The sequence below is a fragment of the Peromyscus californicus genome, unplaced genomic scaffold (genome assembly GCF_007827085.1).
Source record: "Peromyscus californicus insignis strain IS unplaced genomic scaffold, ASM782708v3 Scaffold_4__1_contigs__length_199733344, whole genome shotgun sequence".
Taxonomy (NCBI): Eukaryota; Metazoa; Chordata; class Mammalia; order Rodentia; family Cricetidae; genus Peromyscus; species Peromyscus californicus.
The window spans coordinates 51,583,252-51,599,134 of record NW_026294562.1 but is presented as its reverse complement, the minus strand read 5'-3'; the positions used below and the strand labels follow the sequence as shown (position 1 = coordinate 51,599,134).

The following is a 15,883-nucleotide window of genomic DNA, read 5'->3' as shown; positions in this document are numbered from 1 at the left end:
GATCTTCCTCCCTCAACCTTCCAAGTACTAGATTTACAGACATGCAGCACCACACTGGCTGATCTGTTAATCCTGTGCTTTTATCCACTCCAGACTCCGGACCTCTGCAGAGGAGGAAGGGGATGGATGGGGGTTGGGGACAGGGTTGTGGGACAAGTGCTTTAGGCTGGCCTCGTATACTGTGTAGGCTCTGATGTGTCACTGCTGGATCAGGCCAATGCTCAGTCTGAGTCTGTTGCCACATGGATGGTGACAAGGAGAGAGGTGTATTTGTTCTGCCACACGCACACACAAACAGCTTCCTCAGCATTTTTATTAATAATTCATCCTGTAGTCTGGTGGGTGGGGGTGAGGGGACAGGAGCTGTAGGGAAACAGCAGTATGGAGATCATGTCAGGGAAGATGCTGGCAGACCCAGGAGCCCTGCCTCCATGCCGTGGCCTAGCAACACAGCCAGGTGGCCTCGGGGGCCCTGTTTGGGAGAGTAGAGGCCTGGCGTCTGCTCCAGAGGGACAAAATGTCCCTCTCTGCTCCTACTCTCAGCCTGCAGCTGGCCCAGGACACCTGATTTCAATGACTGTGCCAGATGGGAAACAGGCCTGAGGGGTCCAAGGCATGCAGCAAGCCAGCCCTTGGGGAATTAGGTGCTATGAACGCTTCCTGCCACGTCATGGAATCCAGGACACAGGGGCCCACCCGGCGGTAGCGTCATGGAAGGAAAGGGCCTCTCCTGAAGTCCCTCCTCCAGAGGCACAGGACCTCTTCTAAGAAGAGTCAGAGCCTGAGAGCAGGGTGGGGGTAATTCACAGTCTCCTGGGTTCTTTGTCCAAGGACCTGAGTTCTCCTGCAGACTCCATTTCCTGCCTCTGCCTTGTCCTTTTGAGTGCTTAGAAGGCAGGAACTCCCAGCTGGCTGGGCTCTCAGGATGCTCCAGCAGAAGAGAGTAGCCTTCAAATGTAGCAAGATGGTTTGAGGTTAGACTTCTGAAATGATTTCTTCAACAAGCAAAACATGAGAATGGAGAGTTTACAGCGTCTCTCTTAAGGATAAAAAAAAAAAATAGGAATCAATATCAAGAATAAATCAGATGCTTCAGGTATCATTAATGGTATCACATTTAATCTTATGGTAATCAAAGAAATAAGTATTGTTACCCTCATTATATAGAAAGAAGAAACCAAGGCCCCGAGACCTGTGTCTGTGCAGGTTAACTACAGCTGTGAATGGCAGAGCCACATGAATGTGTATTTTGTCCTCTTTCCAATGCTGCTGCTTTCCCTGAACAAAGTGCCTGAAAACCACAGAAAAGGGGTTTTCAAAGTCTCAGGGGGTTGAAGATTTAGCTCAATGGTAGAGTACTTCCCTAGCAAGCATAAGGCCCTGGACTCAGTCCCCGGTACTCAAAAAATAAAAATAAAAAAGAAATAAATCAAAGCCCACAATGCCCCAGAGCCTTGTTTTGCACAAAGCGATCTCTTGAGGTTTTATCTAGCATGTCTGGGGGACTGTCCATCTCCACTCTTTAGAATAGTGGCTATCTCATGCCTGCTGAGAGAGAATGAGGTGAGTTTTATTTGTAAGCCCTGAGTTGGGAGCAAATGGAAGAATCTTTTCATGGATCTCAGAATGGCAGGTAAAAATCTGGGAATGAAACCAAGGACTTCTCCAGGTCCCCTAACAGCACCCTGGGTTGTGAGCTCTCAGAGTTTATGGCTCTCTGGGTCTCCTCTAGGGGCTTGACTTTCATCATTTGTCACCTGAGGAGGTGACTTGGGTCATCTCTCTGATGTCCTCTTCATCAGCTTTGAGAAACTGGGAGCTTCCAGACACACAGTAAAAAAAACCTGTCAAGTTACAATGGCAAGGGATTATGCTGTTCCCCTCTCCTTTCTCTCTGGAGGGTGGGAGAATCTGGAGTAGGAAGATTTCTGAAGAGGAGCCCTTCCTGTATACCCATTGATGGCTGGGGTAGGGGATAGTGCCCCTCTTCACTCTTTAGAAGGCACTGAGAGAAGCAGACAGATCTGGAAGGTGGCACGAGTGAAGGCTGGTGACCCGAGAACCCCAGCCTACTGGCTTGGCTTCCCAGGGTTCGCAGACACCCCCCACACACACACACACACAGGCTGTGGCTAGCTCCTGGATTCTTGGCTGCATGTGAGTGAGGATGGCTGCAGGATGTGGAACAAAACAGCCCTTGACCACAGGGTGAGGGCTGAGATTTCTGGCCACTGGGGAATTACAGGCCCTAACCTACACATGCCTTCCATTTGCTCCCCTTCCATTTTTAATTAGAATATTCAGTCCCAGGAAATCTGTTTTCCACCGGAACAGTCTTAGAGAAGGTTTGCTGGGGGAATTTCCTTATCTATTTCTCAGCCGGAAAAGCTGTGGGTGGAGGTGAATGTGTGGGGTGTGTGTGTGTGTGTGTGTGTGTGTGTGTGTGTGTGTGCACGCGCGCGCACAGTGAGGGACACTTGGAACAAAGATTTGTCCCCATTGGTGCTGGCTGTACCACGTAGGAGGTGGAGATATGGTAGGGCATGAGCCACACACACAGTATGAAGCCAGCTAGGTGGCTTTCTGGGAGCAGAAACCTTCAATGTTGGAAAGCCTGGTTCACTTGTCAATTGCATGGAAGGAAGATGCTGACGTTTGTATTCCAACAATTATGCTGTCTTACCCACCCCTTTCAGTGCAGGGTAGGGGCAAGACATGCACTGTGGGAAAGGTCTGTGATTCTTTGTGAGCTAGGCTGTTTGTATGCTTGTGTGTACTGAGGGCAGAGAAGTGAGTCCCTGTGAAGATGTGTGTAAGGAGGCCTGGTTCCTGATCCCCATGGTACGATCCTGGGCCTTCAAAGTTCTTGAGACATGATTCTGTCTCTTCCCCGCCCCAGAATCAAATAGTCCCGATTCTGTAGAGAAAAACAGAATCTGTCAGATCTGGAAAACGTTAAACAGATACAGGGAGCAGATAGCAGAGAGTGCGCCAAGAGATCCTCAAGGTTGGCAGAAGGGGATTTCATTTCTATCAGGGGCACACTGGGTCAAGGGAAACAGGAGGACCGAGAGAACAGGGTCAAGAGAGGAATGAATAGGGGCTAACAGCTGCTTTCTTTTTTCACAGAGCTGGAATAGGTGGGAAAGGTTGCCATATGTAGTACCCCACGGAAGAAGGAGATTCTATCCTATCTGTTCCTGCAGCGCGTCAGCTCTGGGAAAGACAAGACTGTCAGACCGAGGCCCAGAACTGGCAACATACTCCACTCCTGGTTTTGATACCCACCAACCCTTCTTCCCTGGTCCTCCACTGTTCCGAGTCCGGAGCTAACGCCCTCGAGCGGCCACCGAGCGGAAAACCCGGGGCGGATCTCCACGCCTTTCGGAACGGAGTCAGAGGGCACCTCGGAGGAGATGGCCAGCTGGGCGACCCGGTGGCGTGCGAGTCCACCGCCACCCGTGGCTCACAGGCCGAGTGGGTCACGTCTTCCATAGTCTGGACGAACCTAGCCGTGGAGCTCCGCGGCCCTTCCAGGCAGGGGCCTCGTGAGCGTTTGGGGTGTGCGGGGCGGCGGCCGTGCCCTCGGGGCGGCTCCGGGCGGCGGCGGCCAGTCCAGGGCTGCAGTGCAGCGCGTGGCCGGTAGTGGGCGCAGCAGTGACAGTGGCCGTGGCGCTCGGCGGCGGGCGGGCGGCGCCGGCGGTGCCCCGGGCGCACACACACACATACACACACTCACACACGCACGCACGCACACACATACATACATACACACACACACACTCTCTCCGCCTCGTACACACTCACACACGCTCCGGCGCGCACACGCGGCGCGCAGGCCAGAGGGAGGAGGCTCCGCGCGTCTCGGCGGCGGCGGCAGCGTGCTCCGCGGGCGGCCGGGAGGGCTGGCGGGCGGCCCCCGCTCCCCGGCTCAGCGGCTCGGTGCAGCCCGCGCGGCCCCCGCCCTCGGACCCGCCCCCGGGGGTCGCCCGGCCCCATGCCCTGCAGCGGAGGCAGAGCAGCGCGCGGCCGCAGGCGGCTCTGAGGAGCCCGGAGGGAGCCGGCGACGAGGGGACCATGTACCGGGACCCGGAGGCGGCCAGCCCAGGTAAGCGCGGCCCCGCGCGGGCTGGGGCGCCCCGCACCGGCGGGCAGGATGGCTGCAGCGCCTGGTCGCCGTCTCGGAGCCCCAGCCTAGGGCTGCTGTCGGCTGGAGCCGCACGAATTGCACCCCTTCCTACCAGGGTCATCCCAGCCCCGGGGCGTGGGTTCTAGTGGCAGAGACTCAGACTTAGACCCCGCAGTCGGGACGTTGCTAGGCTGGATGCCCGGGGCCGGGTTCGCAGTGTCCCCACAAGGACCTCCCCCCCACCCCCCAGCAGCCCAAGGACAACGTGTGTGGTGGAGCGAGGAGCCGCTGTCCCCGTGGGAGCCGGGCAGTGCCTTCAGAGGTACCCCCTGCTCCCCAACACCGGTGCCCTGGGGATGTCAATGTTGGGGAACCTCGGGGCAAGGAGGATCCTGGCAGCTTTGGGCCAAGATTGTGGGCACAGAGGAGCGGAGTGTCATCTGTGATGCCAACTGTGAATTGAGAGGGCTCCAGGGGGCAAGTGGGAATCTGGTGCAGCGGCGGGGATAGAGGCTTCTGGGGGGTGGGGAACCGCAAGAGCGGTGAAGGGGAGGCAGGGGTACCTGAAGAGAAATCTCAGCGGCTGATGACAATGGGGGTGGCCGGGCAATGTTCTCCTGGGCTTGGGGAGGGGGACGCAAAGAACACCAAACTCACTCCAGTCCTACCAGGGAGGGTGAGGAAGGGGGCCGCACCCCTTTGCCTTTCTGAAAGGGAGTGGCCTGGGAGCCCACTGTCGGCTTAGCATCCTTCTAGCATCCTTAGAGCCCAAGCCAGGAATCTCTCCTCCTTCCTCGGGAAATTGCTCTGCCATTTCCTCCTTGGCTCCTGACGCCTCCCCCACGCAGTGCCCACCTGTAGACAGGTCCCCTGCAGCTCCTGTCCAGGCTCAGTTCCAGCTCCCACCTGGGATACTCCTTCAGACCCAGCAGAACCCCCCTACCCCCACTTCTCCTAGTTCAGCCTCTTGGCCTCCGGGGTTTCTGTTTCTGGGCTAGGCTAAGAGTGGGGCTCCAGCCTAAGACCTGCTCCTACAAGAGTCTCTGGATTCCCTGCTGTGGGCCCTGGGGGAGGCATGTGCTGTGAGAAAGACCAGCCCTGAAACCTTCCACAGAAGGGGACGGGGACGCAAGCCCCGAAGCTGTGCACAGCATGCTGGTGGACACTGACTTTGACCATTTGTGCCCAATCCACACTCGCTGTTTTCTCCCGAGGGCCACTCCAAGTCCACTGAGATTGACCTACTGGGTGGCAGACGTTGTACTCACTCGGGACTTGGGTCTGAGCCTCAGTCTCCTCTGGAGCTTCATGTCCTTCTCTGAATGTCCTCTAGGTGTGGGCTGAAGGGACATTACCTTTGAGGGTCCTTCCCCTCATCTGTCTGAACCCAGGTCACTTAGCCTGACATTGTTCCCCTGGGAAAGCCCACTTCCTACACTTGCACCAAAGGCAGGGCCATCTCTTTGCTTGGTTCACGCTCAGCAACCAAGTTCAGAGGCCAGGTCAGGATGAGAGTGGAAGGGAGTGCAGGGGGGGGGGGGGCAGTCTCCATTGCTGTCAGGTCACTGGCCTGGGACCGTGCTTCCACCCACCCACTCTTATCCTCTGATACTTTGGCACCGTGACATTACCACTCCTCCAAGCACCTCTGCCCTCTCCACAGAGGCCAACTTGATGTGCTTGGCATCTTCTGGGCAAAGGGCCTGGATTCCACAGCTGTTCCTGACAGGCTGGCAGCCTCTGAACCCTTCCCTTCCTGCTTACCTATCTTGCCCCTTGAAAACTCCAGGGTCCGCCAATGCCTGTGGCAAGGTTGGCTCTGACTGTGAAGGAAGCTGGTGAGGTTTTCTTCTCTCTTGTGTGGGCACTGGGCTGGTGGAAACAAAAATAGGTTGTAGCGAGTGGGTAAGGTATGTTTGGATCCTGCTCCGTTGGGATCTCTGGGAGCCTTTTGTGATCCTTAGTGTCACTGCCCACTTCCCAGAATCCCTCTAGCTCCATGTCACTCCCATCCCTAGCAGCTTACTCAAAGTCCCCCAGGCTCTGCTACCCACAGCTAAGGCCCTATGTCCCCCATTTCTAACCACCCACAACTCCCCTTTGCCTGGCACCAGGTAGGAGTGAGATATGCAAATTAATTCCTGTGTGACTCAGACCAGTCCCTCATCTCCCCTCCGGTCCCACAGGAGCCAGTACCTCTTACAGCCTGGTCTCCTCATCCACCCTTCTCAGGAACACCTGTGGCCCACTGTTGCCCTATTAAAAACTAAATAAATAAAAGATACCTTATGCTCTCCTGCTCATCAAGCCCCGGGCCAGTTCCAGAAGGGTTCCTATGGTATTCTCTCTCCCTTTGCTCGCTCACTCTGCAGGTCCCCATAGGGCTCATCCTAAGACTAAGACTTTACCTGATGAGTGCTCTTCCCTTCCCACCTGGTCCCTGGCCCCGGGCACTGTTACTCCTGTTATTATAAAGAAAGGGGCCATGGAAGAGAACAGGAGGCAGATGGAGAATGCAGACCTGTTCCTTCCCATGCACACCCATGAGATCCTACTCCAGCCTTCCCAGCCACCTCTACCCTGTACCTTCAGCCTCCTCTGTCCTCTCTCTCCCATCCTTTAGCCTCTGCATCCCAAAGCTGGCCTCGCCTGCCTCCTTAGTCTGTCTCTCTGATGGCCTGTCCCCAGGCTGGGCAGGGCCTCAGCAGGCCTGCAGGGGTCAGCGTTGCAGTGGGCAGGCGGGACAGGCAGGACAGCCGCGGGAAGGAGGAGGGAGGGAGAAGTGACCTTGCGGTGAGCTAGTGAGCAAGGCCAAAGAGAAGGGCTGGGAGGGAGAGGTCAGGTCCTGAGGGCTTCCTACTCGGTCAGCAGGCTCCTGGGACTTGGTTAGTCCCACTGGACAGCAGTGTCTGAAGCCTCCATCTGTCCCACCTGTTAGTGGGCTCTGTCCCCTACAGACACTCCATCAGGCAGGTCATTCCTTAGGGGCAAAGGGGCCAGAGTTAGATGTATCATATAGGGCAGAGGGCCTTGGCATGGCAAGGTAATTGTCTAAATCTCCCGTCTACTCCCTGGGCACAACTTCAGGGCAGAGTCTGATGAAGGGGTTGGTGTGAAGCTGGAGTTAGGGCTGAAAGAACAGGTTAAGTTTATGGTATGAGGACCATAGATGGTGCCAGGGCCAAGGCTGGGTGATGTGGAAATCCAACAAAGACAGACCATCCCACAATTTCCCTGACAACTGCTCTCCAAAGGACATTCCTCGTCTAGCTAACCCCATCTGCACAGACTCCGTTTGCTGCTGTGCCTGTGTCCTGGGCTTGGGGCAGAGGGTAGTACTTCAGAACACTTGGTCCCTCCAACAGGTATGGCAGGGATGGGGTCTGAGGATGAGTAAGTCTAACAGTGGGTTAGGGGAGGATGACCTTTGGGTATAGGGGCCCCTCTAAGCTGTAGAGTTGCTGAGGAGACAGACCTCTCACTGACTCTGGTCTGTGCTGTTCTGTGCCTTGTAGGGATAGGTTGGCCATCAGGCTAGGTGTTTATGAACCCAAGGATGGAGAAAGGAGATGGTCCTGCAGCCTCTCCTTGATGGTAGGGGTGCCAGAGAAGGTTGGATCATGGTGATAGGCCAGCTTGTGGTAGGTGGTGGGGAGGGGCAGGGGGAAAGCTAGAAGGCAGAGGACCAGGTGGTCATCAAGCAAGCAAAGACGGGTCTTTGGGCAGCTGGTCCCGGGCCTAGTTGACCCACAGGCTCCAAGGGCAACAGAGCAAGGGCCCTCCAGGCCTAATATTGAAGCATGCCATGGGGGAAGGGCAAAGGAGGAGCATGTGGTCCCCTCCTCTCCATCCCCACTCTCCACCCACCCCTCTATTCTCTCAGGGACTTTGAATTCTTATTGAATCTGATGGACCGTTTTCAATAACTGCTTCCCCCAGGGGAGTGAGGCCCAGAACAGCAGGGAGTAGCTGCTGAGGGGACCATGTGCTGGCTGGGAGGCTTAGTCCTGAGTGGAGGAGGAGGAGTTGGTTCCGTGGGCTCCTAGGAGACACCGAGATATCCCAGGTGGGCACGGACATCTCTATGTGTAGACCATTCCATGGTCAGTGCCCACAGGTGGCACTCGTGGCCAATGAGGTCAGCTTTCTCTATCAGGGCAGTCACTGCTCTGGCCAGGTGCCGGAGCCAGCCTGTGCCAGGCTAAGCCTGGGTACCCTTCTACCTTGCCAGGGAACCCCAGCCAGTGGTGCCAAGCGAATTGTGCCAGTTCCATGGACTTGGAGGTGCTGACCTTCAGGCAGCAGGGGGTAGCCCTGCTGGTCTCTGTCCAATTTGCCTCTGGAGGGCCAAGCTTTGTCTCACCCAGCAGAATTCCCTGAGGGTTGAAACAGAGTTGGCAGACAGCGTGGAACCTGTGGAAGGGACTGGAGAGAGCCCAGCATCTATTCCTGCATTCTGACCCGTTGGTAGGAAGGTGGGCTGGCTCATCGGCTCCTCACGAAGGCTTGGCAGCTTCTACCTGCAAGGGGCCCTTGGGAAAGGTGTGTCACCCTGGGTGGTTGGGCCTGAAACTGAGTTATAGGGTGGGCTGGGATGTTTGGGGAATTGGTATGTCCATGTGATAGAGCATGTGGGGCTTGAGTGAGGGGGAAGGGGAAGACAGGGTGGTAGGAGAAGCCTGGTGACTGTGTGTACCTACGTGTGTGCGTGTGCGGGCGGCAGCTGGCTGGCCGTGATAGCTGCGCTCATCCGAGTGCCGAGTGCCCTGCCCGCTGTAAACAGCAGCTAATGAGTGTATTCATAGCGAGGTGCATTGAGGTGCATGGGGAGCTGTGACGGAAAGCTTTGGGGAGGACACCTCCCCCGGCCCTGTACTCAGCCTGTCAGGGCTCTCTAGGGATCCTGCCTGCCCCCTGCCACACCCTCAACCTGCCAACTTGGCTACCTCTGAGGCTTCCATCTTCAGGGAGCAGGGCCTCACCTAGCAGTAAGCATGCATGGGTGTGGACATGGGATGGTTGTGGGAGTATTCTGTATACAGACACAAGATCACCATGATGCTGTGTGGCTCTGTGTGTGTGTGTGTGTGTGTGTGTGTGTGTGTGTGTGTGTGTGTAGGTGGGTTAAACTGAACTCATCTGTGTGTTAGTGACTCTGTCTGATTCTATGCATGTGTGTTTGCACCCCTCCCCAAGACCCGAAGAGAAGGACTGTCCCCTGAATCAGTAGTTACCCTGATAGTGACAGAACCAAACGTACTGTCAGAACAGCGTTATGCTTCTGGCCCTGCTCCTTCCAGTGTCCTTGGAGCTTGGGAGGATGAGGGCTTCTGGGGCTGCTTGATGGAGAGAAAGGGGTGACCCTGTTCTTCCCAGTGGAGGAGGCAAAAGGGAGGGTCTGAGTCTCGGCTTCAATAAGTTTCCATAGCTACTGTTTGCATCAGCAAAAAAGGGGCCTCGGGTTTGTGCACCTCCAGGAACCCCAGAAAAAAGAGAAGAGGGGTGCCACTGAGTCTGTTCTAACTGGTTGGTGGTGTGTGCGGCTGCTTCCTGCCAGGGCTTGGTAAGTGAGAAAGGGGTGCCTGCGTGAAGCCCCAAACAGGGGAGTAGAGGAGAGAGCTGTGTGGCTAATGTGTCCAATTAAATTACTTCAAACCCTGCCGCGGCAGCTGCTCCCGGTGGGGCTCTGGGTACAAATTGGATCCGTCTCATTACTATGGGATAGTGTCAGCAGGGCCAGAGAGCTGTGGCTGACTTGGCCAGCCCAGAGCAGGCCCTCTCGTGCTCGGCCCAATCTGAGTACACCAGAGCCCCCTAGAGGAGTTGCTCATCAAAACATCCCATGGGGTCTCTAGGCCCAGTGAGATATTAGGGTTCCCTGTCTTCCCCGTGTCTGACCCTATGTGTAACAGACCCAGGACCCCTCTGAGACCCTGGTTTCTTCCCCTAGGAATGGAGTAGGTTGTGCTCTGCAGGGCGTGTAGCTTAAGGAGTTCCTTCTCAGCTCACCCAACACCTCCCCACCACTAATATTAGCAGAAGCACTGTAGTAGCAACCTCTTATTTGCAGAGCACTCAGTATATGCTGGGCACCTTACACGTGTGGTACCAGGGATGCCTTGCTAAAGCCAGGGCCCTAGACCCATCTGCTGTCCTTGTGAGCTCCTGTAGAGGTAATTGTTGCTGTCTCGCTCTTCCCCTGCTGCCTTAGTTTCCTCCTCTGTGAAATGGGCATGAGGATGCTTCTTCGTTTCTGGGTGACTGGAGGATGAGGCAAAAAGAAGCAGTCATCCCAGAGCTTCGCACATAGTAAACACTCGTGGTATGGAAGGGCAGCTGTTATCAACATTACCCCGTTCTGAGAGATTGATGTGTGGGACGGGGGTTCCGGAAGCTCCGGGAAGGACGTGTATGCCACTTCCTCAGTGGAAGACTTTGGGGAGGATTTCACCGAGGCCACGGTAATCAGTAGCTGTCAAGATAACACAGATTGGTGGGGTGCTGGCTGTGTGGTGGATGCTCTTCTAAGCACGTAACGTGTCCATCGTCGTCGTCAGTATACCCTGGCAGGGACTTGCAATTAGAAGTCAGTTCGGGATTCCAGCCGTGCTGCGGGATCCAAGAGCTTTGGGGGTAGAGCTTTGGGTTTTGAAGGCCAAAGAAGAGCTTGCCTTAGAAAGAAGCACAGGCCAGGCATTTGGCAATTGGGAGAAGCACACATGAAAGTTCAGGGGCCTGAGAGGTCTTGGCCAGTCGAGGCAGTGCCTGAACTTGTCTGGAAAGGAGATTCTGGGGAGCGGTAGTCCAGAGTGAGGCTTGGGAAGGTAAATTGGGCCAGATTAGGAAAGGCCTGGCTTCAGAGATTATAGAATGGGGCTATTGACAGGCGGAGTAACAGGGTCTCGTGTATTCCAGGCTGGCTTGGAACTTCTACCGTAGCCAGAGAGGACCTTGGGCTTCTGGTGTGCTTGCCTTTACCTCCCACGTGCTGGGATTATAGGTTTATACCACCACACTTAGGTTATGAAATGCCAAGGATTGAACCCAGGGCCCTGTGCATGCTAGCCCAAAATTCTGCCAACCGAGCTACGTCCCCAGTTTTGTTTTGCTTTCGTAAGATAATGGAAGCCTTTTGAACAGATCGCTGTAAAGAACTATAATGGTGTGGCAGTGTGGGAGATGGGAAGCTTGGCAGCAAGCTGGCAGTGGATTAGAGTCTCACCAGGGAACATACCTGCCCAGCTCTGTTTCAGGCTTCCTGCCTCATTCTTTCACCTGAACAGGGTTGAGCCCAAGGCCGTAATTTTTCAGGATTCCACTGACCTGGGTCCTGGCCTTAGCAAACCGGTGGTGGGAAGTGGGCAGTCAGATGGTAGCCAGTGTGGATGGGCATCAGTAAAGACCCTGAGAGGACCTTCTAGCACTGGGGCCATTAGAAAAGGCCTCTCAGAGATGGGTGGGGAGCCAAGGTGAGTGGTTCCAGGGCCCCAGGGACATAGGCGATACTGCTAAAGATTAGTTCTGCACCCCACCCCTCACTTTGGGCATCAGGGTAAGGCCATAGCAGGAACCACGGAACTCACACTCATGCTGCCAGGTCTGGGCTCCAGAGTCTCAACAGAGCTAAACTGTCTCCATGACAACTGGGCACGCTACTCCACCCCATGCCCATGGCCCCTGGTACAGGGGCCCATTTCCAACAGGGTCTGGAATGTCTTCCTATTTCCCCTGAGAACAGTCATCCCAGGGCAAACAGCTTTACGCTGAGGTGCTGGTAGCACACATACATGTGTTGGCATTTGAGTCTGTGTGCCCATTCATGCATATGAGTGTGTGTGTGTGTGTGTGTGTGTGTGTGTGTGTGTGTGTGTGAGTGTGTATGTGTGTATGTGAGACCTTATTTTCTAGGTTGTGTAGGTGAGGAAACTGAGGACCAGAGAGCTAGAGGATCTTGGCTGGGTTATTCCACAAATCAGGATAAAGAATTTGAGTCATTCTTAGTCCATAGGCTGGGTGGTAACCACTGAGCTATGCTGCCTAGCACTTCCCTTGTCCTACTAGGATCCCAGCCAGCCTGTCTCTCAGTCCACTTCTCAGAAGGGAGTGCTTAGAGTCGGCTTGGCTGCAGAGTCGGACTCAGAGGGTGTCCCAGCACCTTCCTTAGTGCTTAGGGCTGTCCCCTGTAAACCCTTCATTCTCCAGTCCCTGTGAATGGAGTAGAGGTCCCTTTCTGTACTGTTTTCATTCTTCTCCAGGCAAAGTGGAGGGATCCTCTGGCCAGAGGATCTGGGGAAAAGGGGAGGAGCCCCTCACTTACTGCTTGGCACCTGCCAGCCTGGGAGGAGCCCAGTGAATTGTCTGTGTGGCCCTCCCCAACCTCATTCCTCCCTCTCCAGCCCCCGCCTGGTTGGGGAGGCGCGAAGGGAGCGATTTCACAGCCTGTCAGCTGAGGCCTAAAAATACCCAGAACTCTGAGATGTTTGGGCAGGGGGAGGAGAGCGTAGGGACCAGGGATGGGGTGGAGGGGTGCAGTTAAAACTCAGCCAGAGGGGCCCTGGTGGTACTATCACCCTGCTTGGGAGTAAGGGCTAGACCCTCTGTTCCCATGTCCCCCATCTGTCTCATTTGTGGAAATGACTAAGGGGGGCTGGCATCCTTAGGGTTGTGAGAGCTGAGCTATGACAGCCAGAACCGAGGGAAGACTTGGTCTTTGGTAGGAATCATAGACCCTAAGCCCCCCGGAGCCTCATGCTGATGCCTCTTCCTCCCTTCCCACCCCCAAGTTGGCTGGCATCTTCAGGCCGTGGGAGCCAGGCTGTGCCTGAGCCTGCTTCCTTCCTGGAGAAGGTGCCTGCTTCTGCTAGAGGAGAGGCGTGAGGAAGGCAGTGGGGATGGGGTGCCAGCAGGTGTGTGGTGTGACGTGCCAGCCACCCAGGCACTAGAAAGAAGCAGAGGAGAGAGGGTGTGGTGGCCCACGTCACTACCACGTGGCTATGCACTGCAACATGGCACAAGGTCTCCACAAACCAACCAGAACACAGAAGGGTGTGTGTGTGTGTGTGTGTGTGTGTGTGTGTGTGTGTGCCTAAGCACATACCAGAGTTGGCCTCTTCTTGGTACTGGAATACTTGTGGGCATATGTGACCCAGTATGGCTATTCCAGGTAGATACTGATTAAGAACTGATGAACAGGTAAAGAAGGATAAGTCACATGCAGGGAAATGACCAAGAGAATGCAGAATGGCAGGCAGACCACTGGGGCTCTGGATCAAAAACAATCAGATTCTGAGCTGGGGGGATGGCTCAGTTGGTAAAGTGCTTGCCTTGAAAGCAAAGGACCTGAGTTCAATCCCCAAAATACACATTTAAAAACAAAATCCTGACACAGTGGTACACCCTTGTAATCTTAGCAGTGGGCAGGAAGAGACAGGAGGATTCCTGAGCTTGCCAGCCAGCCAGCCCAGCCACCTTGGTGGGCTCTAGGCCAGTGAGAGATCCTGTTTCAAAAAAAAAAAGACAAAACAAACCAAGGTAGAGCTGGCGTGATGGCTCCACGGGAAAAGGCACCTGCCACCAAGCATAATCCTGTGCTCAACCCTGGCACTCACATGATGGCAGGGAAGAAAAGCTACTGCAAGTTGTCCTCTGACCTCCACATGCTCGTTATGGTGCCTGCATGCCCCTCAAACAAAATAAATAATAACAAAGATGTAAAAAACAAAAACAAACAAACAAACAAAACAGGGTGGACAGTTCCTGAGGAACATGATCCAGTCCATGGTTGTCCTCTGGCCTCCACAAGCTTACACACACACACACACACACACACACACACACACACACACACACACGACACAGGTAGACACACACGTGATGGCTTTCAGATCCCGGACCTGCTGTGTCCTGATTCTCTTTGTGACCTTCGGTAGCTTAACCTTGCAGTGCCTCCTTTCCTGTTTGTGAAATGGAGATAATGGTGCTGCCTCTGGGGATCTTGGGATGTAACCCACCTAGAACTGTGTCTCTCGGCAGGTCGGCACCATGTGTGCACGAGCCGTCATTGGTATCTGGTCCCTACTCTTAGACGTTACAGGTGAGGGCACCAAGCCCCAGAGAAGGCAAATGACCTACCTGAAGTCCCACAGTAAGTGGCTGAGCTAAGACTAGAACCTAGGCTGTATACAGTGCCTAGAAATGGGACTTACTGAATGTGGAATCTCCTAAGAGTGCTCTCAGGCCAGGCGGCGGTGCACGCCTTTAATCCCAGCACTCGGAGGCAGAGCCAGGCAGATCTCTGTGAGTTCGAGGCCAGCCTGGGCTACAGAGTGAGATCCAGAACAGGCTCCAAAGCTACACAGAGACACCCTGTCTCAAAAAACAAACAAACAAGAGTGCTTTCCTTTCATGCAGCAAGAAAAACTGCAGCCCCATTGACATTTTGGGCCTAGATTTTCAGAGCTGGGAACTCAGATAATGCCATAGTGAAGTGATCTTCTCAATGGTGGGCCTCAACATGGCTGGCTGGCCGCCAGGTTAGAACCATTTCACTGGCTAGTTCTTCTGACTCTGTTTCTTCACTATAATAGGGTGATAGGGTTGTCATGGGGATCAAATGGAATCCCACACATCATGTGTTAAGCAGGTGACGCACTGTGCCTAGTAAGTACTCAATAATGTTAGCTGCCATGGTCGCCTTTGCAGAGCCCTCCTACCCAGCACCCCCCCCCCCTCTTTTTTTTTTTTTTTTTTTTGCTTCTCTTTCAACCCCTGGCCACACTTGCTCCCTTCCATGTGGTACACATCAAGGTCTGACTTGCTGGCAGCCAAGATCAACATTCATCTGCTGTTGCTGCCCAGCAGAGAATGGGACCCCCTACTGGGACTTAGCCCCTGAGTCCTCTGTGTCTGGCTTCCTCACTCACTGGCTGTATGACCTTGGCCAATCACTACTTCTTTGTGTGTTGATCCCCCTGCTGAGACACAGACAGGCTGCAGCTCACAGCCCCCACACGCACCAGTTATGTTACTGTGACCCAGGAGGGTCCCCTGGCTCAGTCCACTCGAAGAGGTTACAGGTTGACATGGAGGAAAGTCAGCTGACTGTCCCCAGAATGTGGAACATCTGGGGCATGAGCTAGCTGGGTGATCATCGTGCCCCGCCCGCACCTGTGGCTGTGTAGGAAGGTATGCAGGCCCGGCTGGCTGGGTGCTGACATTGGGGAGGCTCAAGGACAACGATGTAGAAATAGCCCTTCTTGGGGCTCTGGGAGCTGCCACTCCAAGTCATTCTCCCCCATTCTCCACTCCTCCCTGGGGTTTCTTCCAGTGATTCCTCCTCCCTCCCTGTCCTTCCCGTCTCCGTCTCCCTCTTGGAGTCTCCTAGTAGCTCCCTCTCTGCCATCCTCTTTTGTAATCTTGGCCATCTTATGGGGTGCCTTCTCTCTCCTCTCTGAAGAACGGAGATCTGTCTGTCTCCGTGTCAGTTCCTTGGAATTTCTTCCTTCCTCCCTTCCTTTATCCCATTCCTTCCTGACTTCCTTGTAGCTATGTTTTCCCAGGTATTCTGGCCCCTTCTGCTGCCCAGACCTCTATTACTCTGCATGGGTGTGTCTAGGCTGCTTCTAGCTCCTGGTCTCCCGGCTCACTCCCACTCAGCCCCACCCCCACCCCGCCAGCATCTTCCCTTCCCTTCTCCATGTCCTTGAGACTCCTTGATCCTCCACTGCCCCCACTGCCCTGACCGGCCCTGACCCA

At 54.9% G+C, this 15,883-nt stretch overlaps 1 protein-coding gene and 1 long non-coding RNA gene across 8 annotated transcripts in view; one reads left to right on the top strand and one right to left on the bottom strand.

Moving 5' to 3' along the window:
* Nucleotides 1–370: 370 nt before the first annotated feature.
* Nucleotides 371–6,882, bottom strand: LOC128094838 (uncharacterized). Its single transcript, XR_008213093.1, has 3 exons — nucleotides 6,415–6,882; nucleotides 5,894–6,001; nucleotides 371–1,039 (listed from the first exon to the last, which is right to left on the bottom strand). It is a non-coding gene; the product is annotated as an uncharacterized LOC128094838 (long non-coding RNA).
* Syt7 (synaptotagmin 7) overlaps nucleotides 3,673–15,883 on the top strand; it is a 61,977-nt gene continuing 49,766 nt past the window's right edge. For 6 of the 7 annotated variants that reach the window (XM_052713426.1, XM_052713424.1, XM_052713421.1 and 3 more), the window contains exon 1: nucleotides 4,310–4,451. In XM_052713426.1, the coding sequence (XP_052569386.1) occupies nucleotides 4,325–4,451 (127 nt within the window). In that variant the 5' untranslated portion in view covers nucleotides 4,310–4,324. Of the gene's footprint in view, nucleotides 4,109–4,309; nucleotides 4,452–15,883 lie in introns of those variants that run through there. The other variant, XM_052713420.1, reaches the window with a different exon arrangement.